This window comes from Paramormyrops kingsleyae, chromosome 2, assembly GCF_048594095.1.
Source record: "Paramormyrops kingsleyae isolate MSU_618 chromosome 2, PKINGS_0.4, whole genome shotgun sequence".
NCBI classification, from domain to species: domain Eukaryota; kingdom Metazoa; phylum Chordata; class Actinopteri; order Osteoglossiformes; family Mormyridae; genus Paramormyrops; species Paramormyrops kingsleyae.
Window position 1 is genome coordinate 23,463,630 of NC_132798.1, and position 24,143 is coordinate 23,487,772.

The following is a 24,143-nucleotide window of genomic DNA, read 5'->3' on the forward strand; positions in this document are numbered from 1 at the left end:
TTAAGTTCAGCACTATTTTTTCCCTAAGGGTGAAAAATAAACAAGCTTTAGTAATGGAAACCTAGTTTCTTTTTTAGTACAAACACCCATAACAGCTGTTTTGTAAAAACACCTGTAGCTTAAAACTCTTGATATGTGATGTCACTGTTTTATAACAAATGAATCAAGCATAAGTAATGAAATGTAAGTTAAACAAAAAACCACAATACTCAGTGTGCCGTCAGGGCTGAGAAATCCCGGTGCAATACTGTCTTGTTATTTTAATGTCTTATTTTATTGCAATTTGTGTTTTTATCGTACTGTCAGTACAATATGTTATATCCACCTAATAAGCACCCAAACATTCAGGGAAATTTGGGCTGTCTACATATGTTTTTTGAGTTTTTTTTTTTTTGGAGTTGTGTGAGCACATAAGCAACAGGTATACAGAGATAGACAACGTCGGTAGGCAGGAGACTGAAGAAGGGGGGCGTGTCTGTATGCGTGCGTGCGTGTGGAGGTGGGCGGAGCTCGCGTGAAACACACTGACGTCAGGAGAATAGACTACAGTTTGCTGACTAGTACTGCTACAGTGTCCTGCTGCGTTCTTGGTAGACAGAGAGGTGGTGCACTTAGCTGTAAATATCATTGGTATTTATGTGTACATACTTATTCCAGTATACAAAGATATTGTGTGTGAATACTTCAAGAGCATTATTCTAATTTTTTTTATCGTGAATCCATTTCATACGTTTCAGCTTTTATTTATTTTTAGCTGTATGAAAATAAATACAAATATATTTACACTGAATCTACAACATGGTACAGCAGAAACAGACATATCCAAAATCCTTACCTGATTATTTACTTTTGTTCTTACTCTTACAAATTAAAAAAAAAAAAATGTGACACCCAAGAAGACAGAACACTACCAATAATTTTTAAATATCTTTTTTTAATTATTATTTTTACCTATGTTCTTGTAATAGCTTGATCTAAAGTATCCTTTAGCAGATGTTAATTTAAACAATTAAGATCCAAATAAATCAACATTACTACATATTCCTGCGTCATTTGTTCCTTGTGTCATACCTCTGGATCAAAAACATGAATGAACATGCTAGGAAACAGTACCGCCTCGTACATGCAGGGTTGGGGTTCGACTCCCGACCGGGCTCAGTGTGCGTGGAGGTTGCCTGCTCTGCCCATTTAGCTTGGGTTTCAGCCCACACATGTCGTGCCAAAGAAATGCCTTGTAGATGCTGTACATCAGTGTTTCCAAGGTCCTCAGGGCCACCCAGGCAGTCCATGTTTTTGCTCCCTGCTTTTATACCGGGTTTATATGATGTTTAGGTGTGATGTATACGCATTATAGGAAGATGCATATGACAGACTTACACATCACTAACCGAAGTACTTGAACAATCCTTAAAGTGTACCCAAGAAGGGCTAACCCTAGCCCGCGCGGCGCCCCACCCCTCTGCGGACCATTACAGCCGAAGCCAAAATAATAATGAACAAATAGTGAACAAATTTTATTCATTGTTTAATATTGAGTAACAATTAATACAATAAATATGTTACACTTTTATATAATGAAACAAATAATATCAATCTTTTTAAAACCCAACTGTGAAAATTGTATGTGCAAAAATTAATAATAGAATTTAATTTTTGGACTGTAAATATTATTCGTGGCCAAAATGGGGACCGCCTACCTTGGGGAGTTTTTACCCCACGGGCGGATTACTGACTTCACTTATTTTTTTAATTCCCTCTTGTCTCTCGACCGGGGGGCAGAAACTACAAATAGACTATAGATTATAGACTATATAATATTTAAAATGTAATAAAACTGTTACATACATGTAAAAACCAGCCAGCTGACCAGTGTGTTTAACTGTGGTTTTAAGATGTTGAACATTTTAATGTGATCAGCATGCAAAATACTGGTTTATTTCTCTGAGATACAGTACACTGGGGTTTCAGATATTGGGCTAGTTTAAACTTCCGTTGGGCGGATTTTTAGCAGAGCTTGAGCTGGAGATTTTTACTGGCCAGCAAGCATTACTCCTTCGTCCACCTCAGACTTCTTTTAAAGCCTCGATTTTATTAACTTTAATTTCTGCCTAATTTCTTTGTTACATGAAACTAACTTTGGTCTCCTGGTAGCTGCTTAATCGCGTGTCCACTTAATACGTCACACACTAAAAATGCTGTTAGATTCACACACCAACAAGTGCATATTACAGCCAGAAGAATTTTCTAAATAGACACATTGACAGCTTGATCGCTAGAAACGCCACCGACGGCTTCTCGGGCAGCGAAGAAGTCGCCAGCTCTTATCCTTCTGTGACGTCCACTACACGTTAGGCTGGAGTTGAAAAATATTGATTAAATTATAAAGTTAAAAGTAGCGTTTAAAACAGGAAAGAATCTAGCAACAACGGTAACCGTAATTAAAAAGTGTGTAGGAAGCTGCGAATTATCAACAATTCGTAAATTTAAAGGGGTGAATGGTCATTTTAAATTTGTGAGGGGACGGGGCGCCCCCTGGATGAGGTCATGAGAAAAGCTTACAACAGCGGGTATTCCCAGGCAGTCTCCCATCCAAGTACTGACCAAGCCCGACCCTGCTTAGCTTCCATGTTCAGGGTAGTGTGGTGGTAAGCGAAGGGTAGGGCTTAAAATAGACATTTGATTGTCGGAGCATCTAAGGTGGTCGTAAAGTTTTGTTCCCAATTTATGTTTTTATATATCCTCCTGAGACCCAAGGAAAAAAGTGTCCTTCAATTGTAGGTTGTTTGCCTTTGGAAGAAATTAAGACATCTTACAATTTAGATTTTTTCAAATTTATTCTTATTTTAATTTCACAGCATGTCCTCTTTAGTGCACAACAAGAATAAATACGTTTCCCAACATCAGTGAAAAAATAAATGCAAAAATACAATGTCCACTACAATGGACATAAATGAATAGGTCGGGTCTCAGGAGGATATGCTTATATATTTGTGTAATTTATGCTCGAATATTTTGTTGGTACCCAACGTTTACATACCCCAGCAATTAAAGTACTGATCATAAGTCCATACAAGCTTGCTGCCATATTCACATTTTCACAACCTTGCAGATTTCCTGAAATCGGTTTTAAATCACAAAACTGGAAAGAATAGGAACAACACGCCCCGCGCCTTTTAATTTGGAAGCCAAACAAGACCAGCGTTCGATACATTCCCAGCCTCATAATTATGAGAATAAGTCACAAATAAGTGCAAATGACACTATTTAAGTACCAAGAAAATATAAACTAAACATGACATTTCAAATGTCATATCACACATTTAGCCTACATTGATCTGGATTGCATTACTACCGGTCCAATTATTGATGTATGAAACTATATAAAAAGAAAATGTGGAATTCTTCAAATTGTTCTTAACTAGCCCGAAATAAAATCTTATTTCATGTGGTTGCGCATTTGAATAATTGGTATCAAACTAATAAAACAGCGCGTTAGGGCGTTCGTTGGCCTTTTTGGCCTTCGGTGCTTGCCGTACTCGACAAAATACTGGCTGCTCTTACGCACGTTACTTCAATGTTGAAGCCGTGCCGCGTTCGCTATTCTGCAGGGGGAGAGAAGGGTCTGTGTTTCAGGTGGGGAGCCGTGTAGTTACCTTGCTTCCGGGAAATTTCCGTACGCATCGAGATGACTGCAGTCTTAGTTAGCTATGTACATATTTGGTAGCTAGCTATAATGCACTAGATAAAGAGAGAACTTGGTACAATGAGACACAGGAACAGGAAGCCCTGGAAATCATAGGTAAAGTTTTCTTTTATAGCTATGTCTCATGTACGCATCAAAGTTATTTCAGTTAGCTTGACTACTCTCTACACAGGGTCACTATAGCCCTTCAGCAGTAAGAGCTGAGTCTCATGCCGAAACAAAATTGCGGTTGTGGATTGAGGCTTTTTTCTCTGTTTAATGTAAGTACACTGCATGTATGTAAGGTTAACGCTAAACCACCACAAGCAGTGAGTTTCCTGCGCCGGTGTTCTGACAAAACCTACCTTTCGAGACGTGCTATCGAGCCTTTCTGCGCATGTGCAGTTCCACCGTTTTGGGATTAGGGTTAGGTTTTAGGGGTTAGGGTTAAGGTAAGGGTTTTTGGGGGGTTAGGGTAAGAGTTAGGGTTAGGGCTATCGATTAGCACTACGGTAGGATGTTTTGATAAAGTAGGACATTTTGTCAGAACACTGGCTGTGCTCACCCACTTACTGGGTCTCCGCCCCCGGTCACGGCCGCTATGATTTAAGCGTCTTTCTCGTAGTTTCTCACAATTGGGCTAATCTGTCACTCGGCGGGTGACTGTTCTGGTCAGTGGTTAATAGTCCACGGTCCCGGTCTGTGTGATGGTTGCCCCACCCCCCGCCATCGCCAAGCTTTGCATTAAAATTTAACTATAGCAAAATCTGTACCCACAGGCTTCACGGTATTTTTTATAATAAATAGCGGTTGTAAACTGCATTGTTTTTCCATAGAAATAAATACAAAAATAGCAGTACGTAGTGTACAAAGGGAAAACGGGGAAGTTTGTTTTTCTAATCAAATTAACGTTAAATGTTAACGTTAATCCTGCTAATGTATGCATTAAAGGACGTTAGTAATACTATTAACGTATCGCACAATGAACAAACGTGACATCACTCACAGGTAAAATAATCGACCATTCACGCCGTTTGATATTTGTCTCTTTAGTTTCAGTGTACCCTGGCTAGTAAATAAATATATATAAATACAATAGTTAGATATATATTGCATTGTGCCCTATGATTAATCAGTATTCCAGATTTATAAATCTTTTTAGGGGTTACTGGATGAAGCATAGCACTTCAGAAGTGTATAGTTAGGTCTAATTCATCATTTAACACAATTTACTTCAAAAAGTGAATCGATATTTATAGTCCATGAAGGCAACATGGTAGGCATTGGTACGTCATGCTGCTTACTACTTTTACTTAGGTTTTACAATTTGTTTTGTTCCTGGGATGTACGGGAACCAAGGGTGGGGTGGAGGTAATTTGGTTTCATACATTGGTTTTTAAAAGATTAAAATTTTGCCTACCCCCCCCCCCCCCAAATTACTAAAAAACAATCAGCTGGAGACTTCTACATGTATCCAGATGGTCTACCCATTGGAAACATAGTATCTAATTTAAATACACAGTTTTCAAGAACAAGATTGAAAACCAAAGCCATTTTCTATTCTGTCCTTGTTAAATCTGGCAGAGGACTGTAAAATAGAAGATTAGAACATGTTGTAAGTGGTATTCTGAAAGATAATCAATGAATTTTAATGAATTCACCCAAGTTGAGCTTCAATGGAAATGTTTTCTTCCGACAAACCAGCAAAACATTAACTTGGCTAGCCAGGGGGATTCATCCCATGGATTTCAGCTTTTTCTATGGGAATATTACCTTCACAGCCCTACTGGCTTTTTTTCCCCTCCTCTGCTATTGACAAGTGGCCATGAATACTGTGCTAAATCATGGAATAATTGTTTTCTTTTGTGAAGACAGACCCAGACCTCAGCTCTGCAGTTTTTCTTTGTGCCTCATTGTGGTGTGACATTGAACAGGATTTAACCAAAAGAACATCTTGGGCGCCTGTTGGCGGCAGGCTCTGTGCTTAGGTACCATGGCTCGGACGAGCACTGGGCTGTGCACTGGGTGGCTTCCATCCATAGCCACACGATAATGATCGCTTACTGGTAGCCATATTGTTTCCGAACTGGGTGTAAACTCCCATGCAAAGTGAAATATGTAAGATTTTTATACATTGTGAAGTCCTTTATTGGTGCTCCAAGGCACGTAGTTCAGCTTAAATGCAAGAAAGTAGAGGAAAACACTTTGGGGGGGGGGGGGGGAAACAAGAAAGAACGAAACAAAAACAAAAAAAAGATTTAACTCTGCTGAGTTTAGTGAAAGTCAGAGCTGGACTGTTATTAGAAGTTGGCCCTGGACTTTGGGCTCCCCCATAGCTGACTGGGTCCATGTGTGTAGCAGGGCGGAGGGAGGGGGCAGTGGTCTTCCACAATCAGTCCATACACCCATGTGCCAGATGCCCCCTCCAGCCCTGGTGGAAGTTGTGGTGTTTGGAGCTGATTTATGGTTCTTTGTGGTCATATGTGTGTGAGACGAGATGTACAATGAACTACCTGAGATGTCTCCTATTCTGCAGGTTTTAACATTAATTTCCAGCTGAATGTTAAACTAATTAGTCCTCTTCAGTATGTAATTAATGACATGCTCATTGACATGTAGATGCTGATGATTCGGTTGAGTTTTCCCTGTAGTTTTGATGTGTAGCCCTGTCTGTCTTTTCTGTGGGAAACTCCTTACTGCTATAAACACATATGAACAGAGCAGCCTTTCATCCCACATAATTCACAGGAAATATGCTTGGCCTGGAAATCCGTCCTGCCCCTAAACATGAATGAGGAATTGTCTTAAAGTAAAATTAAAATAGTAGGCGCTCCTCTGCTCTTTCCCTTACAGGTGTGGAGGACAGAAGTCATGGTGGTGAACCTGTGTCTTCCGCATTTTGAGACCACCGTGCAGTGCAATAAGGTACGCTGCCTCCTGCTGGACTTAATAAACACTCCACTTTGGTACTCGGCTGTGCATGGTGTCTCTGCTGATGGTTCATTAGCATTACAAGACATTGATGCCCATTAAGTTTAATGTGGGGCATTCATTCCTACTTTCATTGTAAAGTTAATTCATAAAAAAGTAGGATACAAGGAAAGAGATTCTTGTAATGAGAAGATATTCATTATAAAAATAATTTCATCTACAATGGTTCGATAATATTGGCGCTGTATTAGTTAAGTTCCCCCCAAACGAGCTTCTTGGGCAGAATGGCCTCCTCTCGTTTGTAAAATTCTTATGTACTTTTGTTCTTATGTTGCCTCACGTCTCCAAGGCTGTGAGCTCAAACGCCTTCCCTCCCCTCTGTGTGTAGAGTTTGCATGTTCTCCCTGTGTTGCATGGGTTTCCACCCATAGTCCAGATACATATGGTTACCTGAATTGGCATCTCCAATTTGCTCATTGTGTGTGATTGAGGGTGGTGTGTGTGCACATTCTTAGGGGTGGACAATATATCGATAAAATATAGTGTCCTGATTCTTAATGTTCATATTCTCCTCAGTTTGAATGTCATAAGTACTGTGATATAGCATAAGCACTTTTTTGCATAACTGACAGTTATATTGAGTTATTTATGCACAAATTGCATCATGTTATGAGTCTGTTAGCGTTTTTTAATTTATTATCTGTCACATGCTCTAAACTATAAGTAAAACAATTTGATCATTATGATTGTATTTTACGGTGTTCTACATATGAATTAGAATATTTTGATAAAGATATAAGAATATCGCAATATTGTGATAAATATCAATATTAGGGATGTAACGATACTCAACTCATGATTCAATATGATTCACGATTCTGAGTTCACGATATGATTTTCTCACGATTTTTTAACAGAATGAGCTGCAGACAAATTATTATGAAGGTGCACTGAATGTTCTATAAATGCATAATGAATGCATTTTGGAGGTGCACTGAATGTTCTATAAATGCATAATGAATGCATTATGGAGGTGCACTGAATGTTCTATAAATGCATAATGAATGCATTATGAAGGTGCACTTAATATAAAGCGTTACCAAATAAACTAAGGCTTGCATGTGCATCTTTTTAGCGTGGTTTGTCCTTTTAATAATCTTTGCTCTGCTCACTGTGGTGCTGGTGGACATGCTGAAGCATGTTTGTTGTGCTCTTTGTGTATCAGCCTTTTACAATGTTTGCACGCAGTTTTTGTCTTGTGTGTGCTTTTCTCGCCTTTTTCGTTTGTGGTTACCGGAAAGCTAAAATACTGCAACACCGCTGATTTAAGATCGGGGGGTGTGTGTCCACAATGTCAAATTCGCTCACCATCTCGCATTCGGTCAAAACCAAAAACTAACGTACGACGTCGACATGAATACGCAGTGACATCCGACGTCGAACTGACGTCGTGAAATCAAATGTAATATTATGGCAGTTTTTCTGTTAAGTAAAGTACCGTGAAATATTCCTAAAGTAGCGATTCATTTTCCACATCAGCCGGTTTAAATTGTCATACATTTACATCGATTTTTAACCGATTCACGATTCATCGTTACATGCATAATCAATATTGTTAAAATCTCTGAAAATATTGCGATATCATTTTCTGGGCCTACCACCCAGCTCTATCAAACCCAATCCATGACATCACATCACAGCTGGCGGTATGTCTAGGGCGGTATGTCTAGGGCTGGGACACACACACACCATGAGTTTAATAGACAATCCAAATTGTGCTGTCGAAAAAGCGCACTGTAGGTGATTGGCACACATTCCTACAAACAGCCCCCAAACGCTGCAGCATTCATACAAGGTCATTGTCAATAGCTTTTGATGGATGCAAAAAAACACACACACAAAAACTTATGACCAATGAAAGTTTCAGAGTGGTTGTGTAAATGATTAGCACAATGTGAGGTCGTATTTATTTTTAAATGTGACAAATTGAGATGAAAAATATGGACTTGGTGTGCAGTGGCCTTAAAGCTGCAGCAATTCCCTTAGTTTCTTTTATCCAAGTCTTTCTAATTGCTTTTTCCTCATAGGGTTGGATGAAGGGGGCAGTTTACCAAGTCCTCCAAGTGAGACGGCCTATCAGGATTTCTTTTCTAATTTATCGCAGGTTTTTCTTCTGCAAGTCAGAACTGTTTGTAACCATGATGGAATAAGATGTAAATAAGGGCATTTAATTAAACTTGAACTCCATTGTTATTAAAGACATCACGTTTTCTGTAGTGATGATCATTAAGCAATTATACACCCAAAGGACTGGAAGAGGCTGTGTTGTTTAAATTGGTTGGGAGTTTGGGGTTAATTGGGCTGTGGGTTGCTGGCGTGTGTCCCCTCATTGTCCTCTGTTTATTGGTAGTAGTGCTGTGTCTTCTTCCTTCCGGGGGGGTGCGTCAGAGGTAACCTTGGGTGTTTATCACACTCGCACATTGGACATGGAAGGCGACGTGCCGTTTTGCAGATAGATGTCGACTCTGGTCTTGCAGATGTTCCAGCCTCTGTCCGGCTTCCCTGGAATGTCAGTATTCCAGACAGCCGCAATGCCTCCCTGTCCAGAATGACATGTAAACCTCACCGTATTGTGCATCCCATTCCTGCCATCCGTCCTTCCACTCGCCTACTTTCACTTCCCTCTTGTCTCACTCTTGCCGCCGTCGCCCCCAGCTGTCCGCAGATGGGTACGACGTCTCGAACCTGCTGTCAGCGGACGCGAAGCTCCGCTTGCGGGGCTTCAGGCTGGAGTATTTCCTGCGGCCCCCTGTGCATGTGACGCTCCGCTTCCGCTTCCGGGTGGAGATCTGCCGGGTGGATGTGGCCCTCTGGCCCTCCGGCATGGACCACGGCCAGATGCCCCGGGGCCTGGAGATCCACATGTCTTCCAACCCCCCACCGGACGGGCCGCACCTGGACCTCAGACACTTTCGGCTGGTGGGCCGCTGCGAGGTGAAGGAGGCCCTGTGTGTCAGCTTTGCTCTGCCCTGTTTTAGGTCCCGCCCTCCATTTCCAGAGCCTCCCCCTGAGCCCCCAGCAGAGGCCAGGCGTGAGGAGCTGTGGAGCCGAGGGCCCCAGTCACTGGGCTCTGTGACTCAGCTCCGGGTTTCTCTTCCATATGGAGGAGCTGGCTCACCGCTTGGGCTCAAGGCCCTTGCAGTGTGGGGACTGCCAGCTCACTGCTGCCCCCCACTGGTGTTGGAAAGGATTGTAAAGGCACACCAGGATAGTCAGAGGCAGGCTTCTCCAACACCTGCCCTGCCTCAGCCCTCACCACCTACCTCAGATTCACCTTTCCCAGACTCTAACATTCCCCAGGAGTTCCTAGACCCGTTTACGCAGGAAGTCATGACGCTGCCATTGCTGCTGCCCAGTGGGGTGGTGATTGACAATACCTCACTGGAGAAGTACCAGCGACAGGAGGCCAGCTGGGGCCGCCTCCCCAATGACCCTTTTACCGGGATTCCTTTCACCCGGGATTCCCAGCCTCTGCCCAACCCAGACATGAAGGGCCGCATTGACCGCTTCCTGCTACATGGTGGTGCTGCTGTGGGCAGGACGGGGCAGCTTGGACGAGTGGTGCAGCAGGAATTGCCACACCCATCCAGGTTGGTTAATTTTGGAAGCTCCGACGGCTCTCTGGCGGCCTCAGACTCTCAGGGTCCCCCCAAGACATTGAGCAGCCATGCAAAACCACAGACTGTGGGAACGCCTCATCCAGAGGAGACCCCAATATCACCGCAACCTCAAGTGTGTGGGGGATCCGAAATCCAGCAGGGGGCAGCGGAGCGTGGCTGGCAGGTGCGGGAGGGATGGACCCTGGTGAAAGAGCCTGAGGGTAAATCAAGCAGGGGGACAAGGCCATCCTTGTATGGCAGGAAGAGAGCGCTTGATAAGCATCTGGGAAGTCCCTCCAGCTGCAGACCGGGCCCTTCCTCATTGGTGGATCCAGACTCTGCAGACAGCCCGTGTTCTATGCCAGAGGTGCCCCCAAAACACCTTAGGAAACAGGAGGACACCTTAGTCTGCTCAGGTAAGCAAGCTGAGTCCAGTAGCTCCTCTGTCTTACGCCTTCAGTGACTAATGCTGTGATGTGATGTCATTTTCTGTAATGTCATTCTCTGTATCTAATGCTGTAATGTAATGTCCAGCATGAGTGAAGTCAAACAAACCCACAGGAAGCTGAATGAGGCTGGGTTTATTTGTTTTGTTCATTGTTTACTTTGTCCATTGCTTGTCCTTGGCCCTGACACCTTGTGGTGGTTCTATGCATCAAACAAGCAGTGCCTGCAAGACAATTCAAATTATTTATAATGATTCATTATAATCCTGATTAGTGGCAGTGGTGGCCTAATGGTTAGGGAAGCATAATCAAAATGCAGGGGGCACAATTTGTTGTTGTGTGCTGTGGTGCATCAACAATGACAACTTATCACTTAAACTTCACTTATGGAACACCAGAGTATTACAAATATCGATCAAATAAAAATCTTAATAATTAAAAACGGCATCTATAGGTGATGCATATTTGAAATGCTTCAGGCTGAGAAATCTTGGTCCACTGGAGAAATACCTGCTTAAAGGTGTCTGGTTTAAGGTGGACTGAGGGTTTCCGGTATGAAGCTGGGCAGTTTACTGTAGTTAGGAAGGTAACAGAAGTGACACGTTTAGTGGTTCAGCTTGGTGTGGTTCAGCAATGGGGGAGCCACACTAGCAGCTCCATCCTGCCCTGTGCGGCTCTATTCTGCCCTGTAACTCACAGGCTGAGAGTCACTTGCCCTCTGTTTGTGTCTCAGGCCCCAGCAGCATCTCCCATGAGCAGCGCCTGTCCGAGAGCCTGGATCAGGCCCTGAAGTCCGCTCTGGGAGCCTGTCCTGGGTTCACTGCCCATCGTGCTCAGGAACCGGGGTCAAGCAATAATGCCATGCAGGGTGGCGGCATGGGTAGGTATTGAGGAGGGGCTGAAGATTTGGGGGGAGTCTGGCACAGTGATATCATGAATGAGGCGTGCAGAGACCTTCCCAGCACCATCTCAGTTTAAATCTGAAGTCTGGGCAAACTTTGGAATCTACAAGGTAAACAGACACCTAGACATGAGTACGGCTATCGGAAAGATTTGCTGCAGTAGAATTTAGTAGTAATTAGACTAATTGTCACGATAACAAATGAAGAATGAGAAACTTCGATAAAGAACTTTGTTTGATAACAGAAATGAACACAGTACATATGGTACAAATCATGTGGTACAAATCATGTGGTACAAATCATGTGGCGCTAACAAAAGCACAGCAAGGTTGACTGAGTCAGCAGAGCGCACCGCTTGCTACTGTTTGGTAACGTCATGGAAGAAATAAGCATTCCTTCAGAGGAGGATTCAGTGAAGAAAGTCATTGCTTATCAACCACGACATCTTTTAATTATAGATATTGTGGATGAACATAGTAAATGTTGATGGTGTGACAATACTTTAACAATTTGAAGTCTGGTGCTGTGTATTGCAAACCTTGATTCATTGCTATCCAGTAGAACGTACAGAATGCAAGCACTTACAGTCACAGATACCAGCAGTTATGGTTTCCACTTTCAACCTGAAGAATTATGAGACAAATTGTGTCCTGTATTGGTTTAAAAACGAGAGACTGCATTTTATTTTTCAGTACAAGAAGGGTAGCAACTCTATCAGCCTTTGCAAAGCAGTTCCCTGGAATAAACAGCGAGGCAGTCAACCTCGGAAAAATCTAGCAAAAACTGTACTGTCAGCGTTTTTTTTAGTTTTTTTTTTTTAGTTTCCTCTTACAGTAAGAGTTTTGTATTATTTATTTGTTAAAATTAGATTTCAGCTTGTAGTCCTTTCAATTTGTGTTTTTTCCCATGTTCTGAATCTATTTAAGGGGAATGAATCCTAATGGAATTTTAAGCAAAAGCTTTGAATTAACGAAATCATTACTTAAATTATATCATGATAATTGTTTATCATCTGAAATGGCAAAAATTATCATGATAAAATATTTTGCCCTATCATCCAGACCTAATACCACTAACATTTGCACACATCTTTTCCAACACCCCGAGTTTGACTACCACAAACACGTAGCTCAATAAAGGCTCATTAATGTGAGAAAATAGCCTTTACTAACAGAACACAAAATTCATGATTCAGTACATGCTACAGTTTAGGGTTTGGTACAGCAGGGAAAGCAAAATTTGGTTTTGTTAATACCAAGTATGGTGGCATATCTAAACACCCCTAGAGCCTTGGTCTGAATTTCTTGGCAGAAGTGCCTTAAATGCCATGGGGAGACTAACTTACAAAGGCTCTTTCTGCCTTCCTCCTTTGTATACACACTCGGATGATATTTCAGATGATTTAGCTGGTTGGATGTGTTTCCAGCAACATATCTGAGTTTGGTATAACAAAACTGACAGACTGTCTTGGTCTTATCAACTATCCTCTCTCTATTGTTGGTGTTATTTATTGGGAAACCAAAGTGTTCCCAAACTACTGATTTAATGTGCTGTGGGAGGATATTTTGAGCTCCCCAACACTAGCTGTGACCAGCTCGCAGTTACAATTAGCATAAACTTTCAACGTTGAAAATCTACATGTGAAATTAGATTTTACCCATGTCAAAAAATATATTCATTCATTTCATTGTGCCTTTGGAAACAAAAATGATATAACCAAAAACGTGCAGCAAATATGTGTGTTGTTACAGCCTTTGGGTGAGTTTCCCGAAGCCTTCTTAACGACACGTCGTTCGTTAGTTCTATCTTTTAACACAGAACTTACGAACGACGTAGCGTTAAGAACGCTTCGGGAAACTCACCCCTTGTCTTTAAATGTAGAAATGCTCTTCAGCAAAAACTAGAGAAACCGTGATACTTATCAAATCGCTTTACAAGTTCCCACCTCTAGTGAAGGCAGTGGGCTGTCCAGTGCTGAAGGAAAATGGGCAAGAGCTACAAGACCATTTATGACTGAAAGACCCTAGACATTTGTTTACAGAGGTAGTTGCAATACGTATGAAGCACAACATGACGTGGGCAGCAGTGTGTCTCTGCCCCGTGGCCTTTTAATCTCACAAAGGACCCTGCATTACAGAACCATTACGCAAGCAGAATAAATTCTGCCTTCCTCTAAGATGGGAGCCCTGTAGCATGCTCCTATCCTTGCTCTACGTTTCTGTTATGTTTTCTTGCTGATTCTGTCTTCAGTAACATGATTAATGAGGTCTCATGTTGAATTACTTTATTCTTTATAATTCAACAAATAGAACTTCACGTTAACCCACGCAAAGGTCATGTGTTCAGTTCCCAGAGGCCACACCCAAATTGTAACCCTTCCTTTTACTGAAAGTTCTTTTGGAACAAAGCATCAGATAAATGTAAAATAAAAAAAACATTAAATGTACGGTGACAAAATATTTGACTATAATATTTATCTCTGTGCTTTAGACAATGTCTGGGACTTGAGATACTCCGCATGGTGAGCCCAAGGTTTTGAAACTCACGACATCTGGTCACTAAGTAGTTCTTGGATATAAAGGTGCAGAACAAGTTGTGCTGTCCTGTGTTGGCTACTTTGAGTTTTGTGCTTGGCTAAACAGGCTATGTGCCCTAAGGCGCAAAACACCATTACCCTAAACAGTATTCCTCAACTCAGTCCTCGGAGACCTCCAAACAGGAGCCAAAATGCAGACTGTCTGGCAGGAAGCTGGGAGGGAGCAAAAACATGGACTATCTGGAGGTCCCCGAGAACCGGGTTTAGAAAGACTGCCTCTAAAAGTTACTAATTTCCAAGAGATAATATGATCATTGTATTTTCACTTGAGGAAACTGTCATTTACAGCATCTTAACAAGTTGCTGTGTCAGTAAGAATTAGGCTACATTGACTAAACGGAACCCATTAGAATCAGCAGTGAAGCTGTGTATTGCTAATGCTGCCTAAATTCAGAGTGAAACACCTTTTAACATGTGGCTCCACTTCCCTCCCTCTCTCCCAGGTGCAAAGAGGTGTGGACAGTGCTCTTGTGCTTTCACAGCGTTCCCTGGGTCCCCGCCAGCCTTCCGCCTGCCCTGCGGACACCTGCTCTGTCGGCCCTGCCTGTCCACCAGATGCCCCCCGAAGCCCCCATATTCCTCCCTGTCTTGTCCCACCTGTGGCGCCCCGGCAAGGCCCAGCTCCGTCGTGCGTGTGCACTGCTGAACATGTGCAATCAGCAGCGCGTCCGTGATGTTCACTTCCACAAAATTCTTGTTTTAATTGTCTGCTTGCTCCTCTAAGGTCAAAGAGAATAAAGGAGCACAGCAATGTGCCACAGCATGCATTTATCTTTCGAAACAAAGCTTGTGAAGTTGAATGACTGAGTGGATGTATGTGTGCACCTTTTGAGTAAGCACAAGGCCTTGGGCCAATAGCTATTGTTGTGGCTGGAATTAAAAAGTACCGTACAACTGGGGGGTTGCCAAGGCTGTCATGTCTTTGTCTGGGAGCAAACCCCATGTCCCCAGCTATCGATTGGCCGTCAGACACTGGAAGATGCGTGAAGGTGACCATGTGTGTATATCCACAGACATGCATGCCACATGAAGAACTTGATGGCAGTGGAGTATGTGTTTACTTATGGAAGAGGTGACCACCTGAAGCCCAAATGCATGCAGATATGTAAACTGGCATCTTTAAATTGCCTGTAGCTTGAGATGGATTAGCATTCGGAGGGTTCCCCTGTCTATGTGTCCTATTCTGTCTGAGATAGGCTCCATTCACTGAAATGACCCCTTGTTGGATAACCTGTTGGAAGATAAATTAAGATATTTCGTCAATCAAGTCTCTTGAGCTTGGTGTAAATCTAATGGTTTTGATTGCTTTAGAAAAGTGAATCTGGTGTAAGATGCTGTGTTAATACCCTCCAGTTGCAGTAGGATGAATTTGGGCTGAGTGAATTAATTATCCCTGTCAAATTAATACATTGTGGAGAGGTGAAGGTGCACAATGTCTCTAAAAGTCTGAAACTGATACTTGATTGGAAGGAATGTTACATCTGTAGTTATATGATTGGGAACAGATAATTAAAGATAGAAAACATTGCATTACAAGCACCAATGAGAAGGACTTCATGAAGCCCAACCTTTAGAGGTGGCAGGACAGGATTAGCATTCTCTAGTGCAATAATTGTATTCCTTGGTCTGGGAATACATATTGTTTGGGGACCAGTCTGCTGCCGCCGCAGACACTTATCTCATTAGCATGATAACTGAAAAAGTATTTGATGGGTCTTTTTCAAATTTTGCAGATGCATTTGCATTTTGCAGATGGTGAAATTTTGAGACAAATTGCACCAAAATTGAAGCAGTGCCACACACTAATAGCAAAGAGAATGGTGACTGCAGAAAACTAGCTGCTGTTAGTACAGTAACTAAAAGTATTCAAAGGATCATTTTCAAACTTCCCAGAAACATTATGTAAGTGATGATTTCATTTTGAGACAAATCACACCAAAACTGAAGCAGTGTCACTTACTGGTAGCACATGAAAGGACAGCCACAGGCGCAGATCTGGTGAAGCTGACTATAATGAGGCAAGGCATGCAAGTTGGGCTTTTAATAAAGATTTTTTGGAGAGGTGGGAAGAGTCTGTAGGGGGGCCAGAGGTTGTAGAGGACAGGGGTGGGAAGAGTAGGGTTGCGATGGGGCCATTGGGGGAGTATATTATTGTTCTGACAGCATCAAGTTTCGCCATAATTCAAGCATTGTAATAATATAATGCACAGTCTACCTCAGAGATGGGTAATGTGTGAGGGGCAGATATTCACCCATCATTTTGGTTCCTCTGTTCTTCACAGTGGATATAGACTGTTATGTAACCATAGTGCTTTGTAAACCACAGAGTCAAAAATATGTGTGTTGCATCAGGCACTTTACTAGGTATGACAATGTGATGCTATTCATGTATGTCCACGATGAAGGATACGTGTTGTCACTCATTATATCCAAGGCCATGCATGCTACATTGATGGAACCTTTTGAGTCTTTAAAGGATATCCACAGCTTTTCAGACCTCTCCCGGCACATAGCTACCTAGTAAAATAAAGGATTTGAACCCCCCTGAAATGTTTGTTACCAGTCAGGCACACAGCCGGGTACTAAAACGTTATTACTACAATATTTACTAATTTATCCAGACTTTAAAGAATATTTTTGCATTTTATTATGTGATGGCCTGCCGGTTGCATCACGGGGAAGCAGCACCCCAGAAGTGTTCACTATCAAGTCTCTGGACAGCAACTGATCACCACCCTGGGCAATAAGACCAAGGAACCATGTCAGAATCCCCCATGAGGCTCAGATGGAAGCTCGTATGTCTCATGTCCCAGCAGCACCCAGGGAGACATGGAGGCCATGTCTCACTGGCCTCAGTCAGGGTGGGGGCAGCGATGGGTCTACATGCAGCTGGGAGAGTGATGAAAAGCAGAATACTAAAAGCAATGCAAGACAAAGATGTGGCAACACAAGGGGAGAGAGGCTTCTTAGATGGTAATGAAGAGACCGTGGTGAGCTTGCTGTGCCACTGACCAGGTAACCAGGCAGCTCTCATGGCACAGAACTGCAAGATAGTTCCGTCAGGCAGTCTAACGAAGCGAAGCCATGTCAGTGTTTCCAGTCTTGCTGGAGTAGCTAAATATAACATGGGGGAATAGATTTGCATGATCAGTCATTAAATCTAACAAGAAAATTGGCTGCCAGTACAATGCTCCATTTTATTGGTCTTTGCTGCCAACATCAGGATTCAGCACCACAAAGACAATTTGATTAGGGAGAGTGAGAAGAGTTACACTTTAATACCTAAGCTGCATTTGGAATGATTCACTCACTGTGCGATGTATGGGGATAATCTATGTAGTCTGCAATATAAGTAATTAATAAAACAAGTCTGTTTTAAACACTACATTCCACGTTGCTGATGTCCTATAGCAACCTTTGACATCTGACATTTACAAAGAGCACAATACAGTGACCATAACCATCCTGCCATTTTCTGTACCTGCTTATACTATGCAGGGTGGCAGGGGTTAGGAGTCTATCCTGGTAGCTATGGGCACAGGGATGAAGCCAGGATGGGGCACCAATACATCATAAACAGTGGCAACTTAATGGAATAAAGGATATAATATAAATATGGGTGTGTATATGTACAATTTATTTTAAATGATAATTTGTTTTTTAATCCTAAATCAAAACCAGGATATTAATATTATTATTGCTATTATAATAATAATAATTATTATTATTATTATTATTATCAATAATTATTTTTAAGCAATCAGTTGACAGAAAAACACCTTTGCATTACATTAAGATACACTGGTAGCCTGCTAGTCTACATCCTCTGTACACTACAATTTTCAGTGGGTTGTGGGAATTTTCACTGCAGTTTAAAGTGAGTCAGATTTGCTGTTCTAACAGCACCGCAAAATGGTGGATGCACTATATAGTTCACTACTTAAGAAAATTGGGTAATTTCAAATGCAGCCCTAGATTTCAAGTTGCTCTTAGATGAAGAAATGATTTCCCAAGCATAAAGAGAATGATTTATTTAAAATCAGTTGAGAGGCATGCCCATCTCCAAAGACATGTTTACGCTAATGGGTGTCTGGAAATTGCCCATAGCCTATGATTCTGTCCATGTGTCTTGAGACGCATGCCCTATCTGGAATGAGCCGCCTAGTGTTTCCCATCCTCGTGCCCTATCTGGAATGAGCCGCCTGGTGTTTCCCATCCTCGTTCCCTATCTGGAATGAGCCACCTGGTGTTTCCCATCCTCGTGCCCTATCTGGAATGAGCCGCCTGGTGTTTCCCATCCTCGTGCCCTATCTGGAATGAGCCGCCTGGTGTTTCCCATCCTCGTGCCCTATCTGGAATGAGCCGCCTGGTGTTTCCCATCCTCGTTCCCTATCTGGAATGAGCCGCCTGGTGTTTCCCATCCTCGTGCCCTATCTGGAATGAGCCGCCTGGTGTTTCCCATCCTCGTGCCCTATCTGGAATGAGCTGCCTGGTGTTTCCCATCCTCGTGCCCTATCTGGAATGAGCTGCCTGGTGTTTCCCAACCTCGTGCCCTTTGTTTCCTGACTCCAGGTTCGCCCCTCATGAGGATCAACAGTTAGAAGGTGGATAAGTACAGATTTTCTTTTTTTTTCAACCAAAATCCTTCTGTGACATAAAAATGGTTGGACAGATGGATGGATGACTGTATAGTAGAGTACATGATTTTTTGAATGGTTGACTTGTATGCATAGCAGTTGGTGAAATATTAAATCATTTGTTTGATCATATGGCACGAGATGGTCATTTGTTCTTAATAGTTAAAATTTTCTTAAATTTATTGAATTATGATTTCAGTTGGTATCCAACCATACCTCTATTCATGCTTTTTAAAAATTATGGTTCTGTCTATGCAGACTTCTAAGAGGTATTGACACAATACCAAAATTTTCTAATTGTTTCATTTAAAGCAATATTTTATTTGTTTTTATTAAGTTAAATCATTGTATACTTTACTGGTTTATACAGCTTAATATCATATGGGAGGATTTTACCTTCTGCAAGGTCCACCTGAAACAATCTCCTTTATGCTGTGTGTCGTGTGGGAGCCAATGCCAATTCGTGCACTACTGAAAAAAGACTGACTTTGCCTCTGAATGGGAAGTAACTTGACTTTAATGTCAGAAAACTAGTTTATACATCTCATATGCTTTATAATGCATTTATATGCATTGTAAAGCAGTCATTTAAGATTGAAATTGATGTTTTAGTTTCACTGTCTCAGTTCCCATTAACTCTGATTATGCCATATTTTGTTGTTCGTTTGGATGCGACCTTGCATGTTTCATAAACATGGAGCCACATTATCCTCTGTGAATCAGCAAGTGTCATTTCTGATGTTCAGAGCTGTTGGCTGATGAAATAAGACACTTTTAATGCAAACCCATCCCTAGGCATGACCTATCTGTTTTTTTCTCTCTCTTTTATTTAATCCTTTATTCTGGTCTAGCTATTAACTGCTCATTACTCTTACTGTCATTTTCACAATAGTACAAAATAACCTAATGCAGATTCAGTACGTAATAAATAATCAGTACCACATACCCCACACTTATTCTTGCTAGTAGAACTGTAGTCCTTATGAATATGGTATTGTCATTTTCAGTATTTATAACTTCGCTGGACTTTCTAAGTTTATACATATTCACAATTCTGCTTTATAAAACTGTACTACGAAATTTAGGAAAAAGAACTTGATAATGAATTGTTTAATTTGTATATGTACAATCACAGAAGGCATCCACTTTTCTCAGTTAATGGTGTTTGGATGTTTCTATATATGTCCCTGCATGTATACCTCCACAAAGTATAACAGTTAAACAGGTAAATAATTCCCACCAAATATGCATACCCATAAGTATATGTTCATATAAATAAAATCACCATGTTTTATAATGTAGGGACTCTATAGAGGTGGATGTAATTTTACTGGCATCAAGCACTAGAAAATATATATTTTTTATTATATTAATAGCACCAGTTTTTCTGTCCTGTTTCTAAAAAGTAAGAGGGGGCATATTGGGGTTTGCATACGTATTTTTAATTAAAATATGTCTGTTACGCGCGGCGACGTGTGACGTATAGACAAAAAAAACAGATGTATCGTGTAGGGAAGTGGTCAGGCTTCTATAAATACCAGATGATTCTGAAACGCCGACAGTCTTTCAGAAGACTCGGGAGAAGATTTCAGCCGCAGCTCTCCGCCGCCTTTCAGCCGCGATGCCGGACTCCGCATTGCTGCTGATCATGCTCAGCCTCCTCACTCTCTCCTCTGCCTGCTACATCCAGAACTGCCCGCGGGGTGGGAAGCGCTCCTTCCCAGACCCAGACCTGAGACAGGTAACGTCTACTTTCAACTATTAAACCTTCGGTGAACTTTTAAATAAGCGTCTTTACATAAATAAGATGCTTAGCCTTAAAACCTGAAACACCATTTATACGAGCGCACCTATGGGATTGTAAAACATCAATAAAAACTTTTCGATTATCTTTTAGATTGTCTTGGCGTTTATGTGCAACGGTTATTTCAATTTAGATTATGTATTTGTTTCCCATTTACAATTTAACTAAAGTCAATACGTACAATCAAATGTAGGTAGTGATTAATTATACAGATTACAGTGATAGTTCCTCGCATGTGACGAGTTTTATATGCAATGTTTTCCGGGGAAAAAGCAGTTCTATCAATCAAATAAAAGGACTAATTAATTACTGCAAAAGCTTTCAGATACTGATCATGTTTTCATCTGTGAGTATTATCATGTTGCCGTATTTTACATTTAACGTTTTAATTTAAAAAAAAATGCGCGTCGATCTGTTCTTTTGGAAGCAGAGTAATACGTGGTTGGACACGCAGCACAATCCATTGATATTATTTATCATCGAAATGTTCGACGTTCCTGTTTGTTTGGCTGTGTTTTTTATGGCTCAGTGGGCTAAGCCGTGTGCCTGTAATCACAAGGTCGCCGGTTCAAGCCCAGCCTCAGCACGTCTGCGGGTCCTTGAGCAAGACCCTCAACCCCCAGCTCCCTGGGCGCCGCTACAGGTGGCTGCCCTTCGCGGACAGCTTGCTCTACAAAGAGCAAGTTGAGGGAGGCGTAAAAAGAATTTCCCCACGGGGATTAATAAAAGTGTCAATTATTATTATTATTAGAAAATAGCCTTCAAAACATTTGGATTAGTGCGCCAGCGTAGTTTTAAAGTTTTTCAAAAACTACATTTATAGTGTATTTCTATATCCCTTAAACGCTTCTCATCATCAGCCAAAAAAATATTACATTATTTATTTTTGCTGGTGTAATTCTGAGTATTTTTTATTCTTGCTGTTAGATGAATTAATCCTTCTTGCTTTATCGCCAGTGTTCGACATGTGGCCCCGGGGCCAGGGGGCGCTGCTTTGGCCCCAGCATCTGCTGTGGGGAGGGGATGGGCTGCTACGTGGGCTCCCCGGAGACGGTGCGCTGTCTGGAAGAGAACTACCTGCCGAGTCCCTGCGAGGCTGGAGGGAAGGTGTGCGGGACCGAGGGCGGGCGCTGTGCCGCTTCGGGCATCTGCTGTGACACAGGTCAGTGCGCGGAAGCACCTATAGAGGGCGTGCAAGGCATGCTTGATTCTCCGATAAAAGTAGGTCTAGTAAATTGATCCACGCCGTTTAAATGTGAGAAGGCGATTAATTTGTTCGCGTGTTTAAGTTAAGTCCATTTATAAATTTGCATACATACAATGAAACGAAAATTTTAATAGAGGCTTTATACAATGCAATAAATGAATGAATGATACACCAATAAACGAATTAATGAAAGAATATGCTGTTTGTGTGTGTGTGTGTGTGTGTGTGTGTGTGTGTGTGTGCGTAATGCGCGTTTTATATCTTGACAGACGGTTGCGCGTTAGATGCAGACTGCCTGGACGACATGAGACAGCAGCCTTCACCCGAGGAGTCCTCCCTCTCAATGGGAAGCGCACCTGAAGAACTGCTGCTGCGCCTGCTGCACATGACCAGTAGGGGGAAGAGTCAGTATTGATGTTCCATGCGACGAAACGGAAAACTTCGGTCGCAAGAAACAATTCATACCATATTTCAATATCGCCTAAACATCGTTTATACATATATATATTTTAAAACAACTTTCTTTTCTGAAAATAAACAACGGGCCGTCATGAGTTAGGCTACTGAAATGTGGTGATTTACTTTGGGCAACGCTCCACTGACCATGCAGTTGGTGGGGGTGGTGGCTTTGTTCTATTTTTTTCCAAGGAAACAGAAATATCTGAATGAATCTATTATAAAAGTTCTGCAGTCCAGCATTATGATGTAATTTCATTTGCTACAATGGAAAAAAATATTGTAATATACATAAAATAAATTATGTAAATATGTAATAAATATTTTTCTTGCAGTTATTTGTGAGTTTTTTCACTTGTCTTGGGTAGATTTAGGCTAGTTTAAAATTTTAAATATAAAAAAGTATGCAAATATTAAACAAACATACTGCATTATAATTTGTATTATGTAAATACACTCACCTAAAGGATTATTAGGAACACTAATACGTTGTTTGACCCCCTTTCGCCTTCAGAACTGCCTTAATTCTACGTGGCATTGATTCAACAAGGTGCTGAAAGCATTCTTTAGAAATGTTTAGCTTCCGCTAGCAGGAAGACTATTCCATACTCTGACTACACGCTGTGTAAAGAAGTGCTTCCTCAAATTTGTTTTAAAATGTTCTTCCGCTAATTTCCACTTATGGCCACGAGTTCTAGTATTTAGACTAATATTGAAATAGTCATTTGGCTGAACAGCATCCAGACCTGTTAGAATCTTATAGACCTGAATCATATGCCCCCTTAGTCTCCTTTGCTCAAGGCTAAACAGATTCAGTTCCGCTAACCTATCCTCATAAGACATTCCTCTAAGACCAGGAATCATTCTCGTAGCTCTTCGTTGCACCTTTTCTAAGGCAGCAATGTCCTTCTTGAGGTATGGTGACCAAACCTGCACACAGTATTCTAGGTGGGGTCTTACCAAGGAATTATATAAGTGTAACATCACCTCCCTTGACTTAAACTCCACACACATAGAGATATAACCCAACATTCTGTTGGCCTTTTTTATTGCTTCCCCACACTGGCGAGAGTGGGACATGGAAGCATCAACATACATACTGAGATCGTTCTCGTAATCAGCTACCTTTATTTCAGTGGAACCCATAAAATATCTGTACTTTATATTTGTACTCCCTGCATGAATTACCTTACATCTTTTTTTTTTTTTTTTTTTCCCCCCTGTCGTGTCGGCAGTTAAGCAAGCAGGATGTTAGTCTGGGTGCCTTATAGTGCCAACACTTTTATTTTAACAAGTGGAGCTTCGGATTTAAGCTCCTCTTGTTACTTGAGGTATACTCTTTATTAATCAGTTATATGTCAATGCGCCACAAAGTCGGAGCTGACAGGGGGGGTTAGTGGGAAAAAAAAAAAAAGTGAGAAAGGGGTGAGAGACAGTAAAATAAATAAATGCATAATAAAAATAAAATAAGGAGGGGGGTCAGAGAGAGAGAGAGAGACAGGGAAAGAGAAATAATACATAACAAACAATAGAACAAAAAAGGAAAGAGTGATGAGGACAGCTTCTGCATCTTGCTGCTTTACACCGTATCATCACACCAGCTGCTGTATCTGAAAGATAAGATCCAGGGACACACACAAACAGTATACACACAAAGAAACCAGTGGTACCGCCACAACATGGGACCGTGCCTGTGCCAGTATCCGCTCCTGGAACCAAACACGTCAATACCAACGAAAGAAAATAAATATATACAGTAGGCACAAGCAGACCACCAGGAACACCGTCCAAACATTGTCGTACCCGCATCCGCATCCGAGAGG

General features: G+C 41.6%; 2 protein-coding genes across 5 annotated transcripts; both read left to right on the forward strand.

Moving 5' to 3' along the window:
* The first annotated feature begins 3,499 nt into the window (after window positions 1-3,499).
* Window positions 3,500-16,766, forward strand: ubox5 (U-box domain containing 5). 4 transcript variants are annotated; one of them, XM_023803113.2, is made up of 5 exons: window positions 3,500-3,799; window positions 6,536-6,607; window positions 9,329-10,688; window positions 11,452-11,598; window positions 14,660-16,766. In XM_023803113.2, the coding sequence occupies exons 2-5, from the start codon at window positions 6,554-6,556 to the stop codon at window positions 14,860-14,862; spliced, it is 1,764 nt and encodes a 587-aa protein (XP_023658881.1). In that variant the 5' UTR covers window positions 3,500-3,799; window positions 6,536-6,553; the 3' UTR covers window positions 14,863-16,766. The 4 variants fall into 4 exon arrangements, with proteins under 4 accessions (XP_023658881.1, XP_023658882.1, XP_023658880.1 ...); XM_023803114.2 differs by having other exon boundaries at window positions 3,500-3,633; XM_023803112.2 differs by lacking the exon at window positions 3,500-3,799 and adding an exon at window positions 3,825-3,963.
* Window positions 16,767-19,379: 2,613 nt separating this feature from the next.
* Window positions 19,380-22,658, forward strand: avp (arginine vasopressin). Its single transcript, XM_023802849.2, has 3 exons — window positions 19,380-20,594; window positions 21,615-21,819; window positions 22,134-22,658. The coding sequence occupies exons 1-3, from the start codon at window positions 20,475-20,477 to the stop codon at window positions 22,277-22,279; spliced, it is 471 nt and encodes a 156-aa protein (XP_023658617.1). The 5' UTR covers window positions 19,380-20,474; the 3' UTR covers window positions 22,280-22,658.
* Window positions 22,659-24,143: the final 1,485 nt, after the last annotated feature.

What these genes read in the sequence shown, in the direction of transcription:
- ubox5 (XM_023803112.2), top strand. Translation starts at nt 3,913, where the DNA reads ATGCCGAAACAAAATTGCGGTTGTGGATTGAGGCTTTTTTCTCTGTTT. An exon ending in GGCTTTTTTCTCTGTTTAAT is followed by an intron (nt 3,964 to 6,535) that starts GTAAGTACACTG and finishes TTTCCCTTACAG; the next exon opens with GTGTGGAGGACAGAAGTCAT. An exon ending in CCACCGTGCAGTGCAATAAG is followed by an intron (nt 6,608 to 9,328) that starts GTACGCTGCCTC and finishes CGTCGCCCCCAG; the next exon opens with CTGTCCGCAGATGGGTACGA.
- avp (XM_023802849.2), top strand. Translation starts at nt 20,475, where the DNA reads ATGCCGGACTCCGCATTGCTGCTGATCATGCTCAGCCTCCTCACTCTC. An exon ending in CAGACCCAGACCTGAGACAG is followed by an intron (nt 20,595 to 21,614) that starts GTAACGTCTACT and finishes CTTTATCGCCAG; the next exon opens with TGTTCGACATGTGGCCCCGG. An exon ending in GGGCATCTGCTGTGACACAG is followed by an intron (nt 21,820 to 22,133) that starts GTCAGTGCGCGG and finishes ATATCTTGACAG; the next exon opens with ACGGTTGCGCGTTAGATGCA.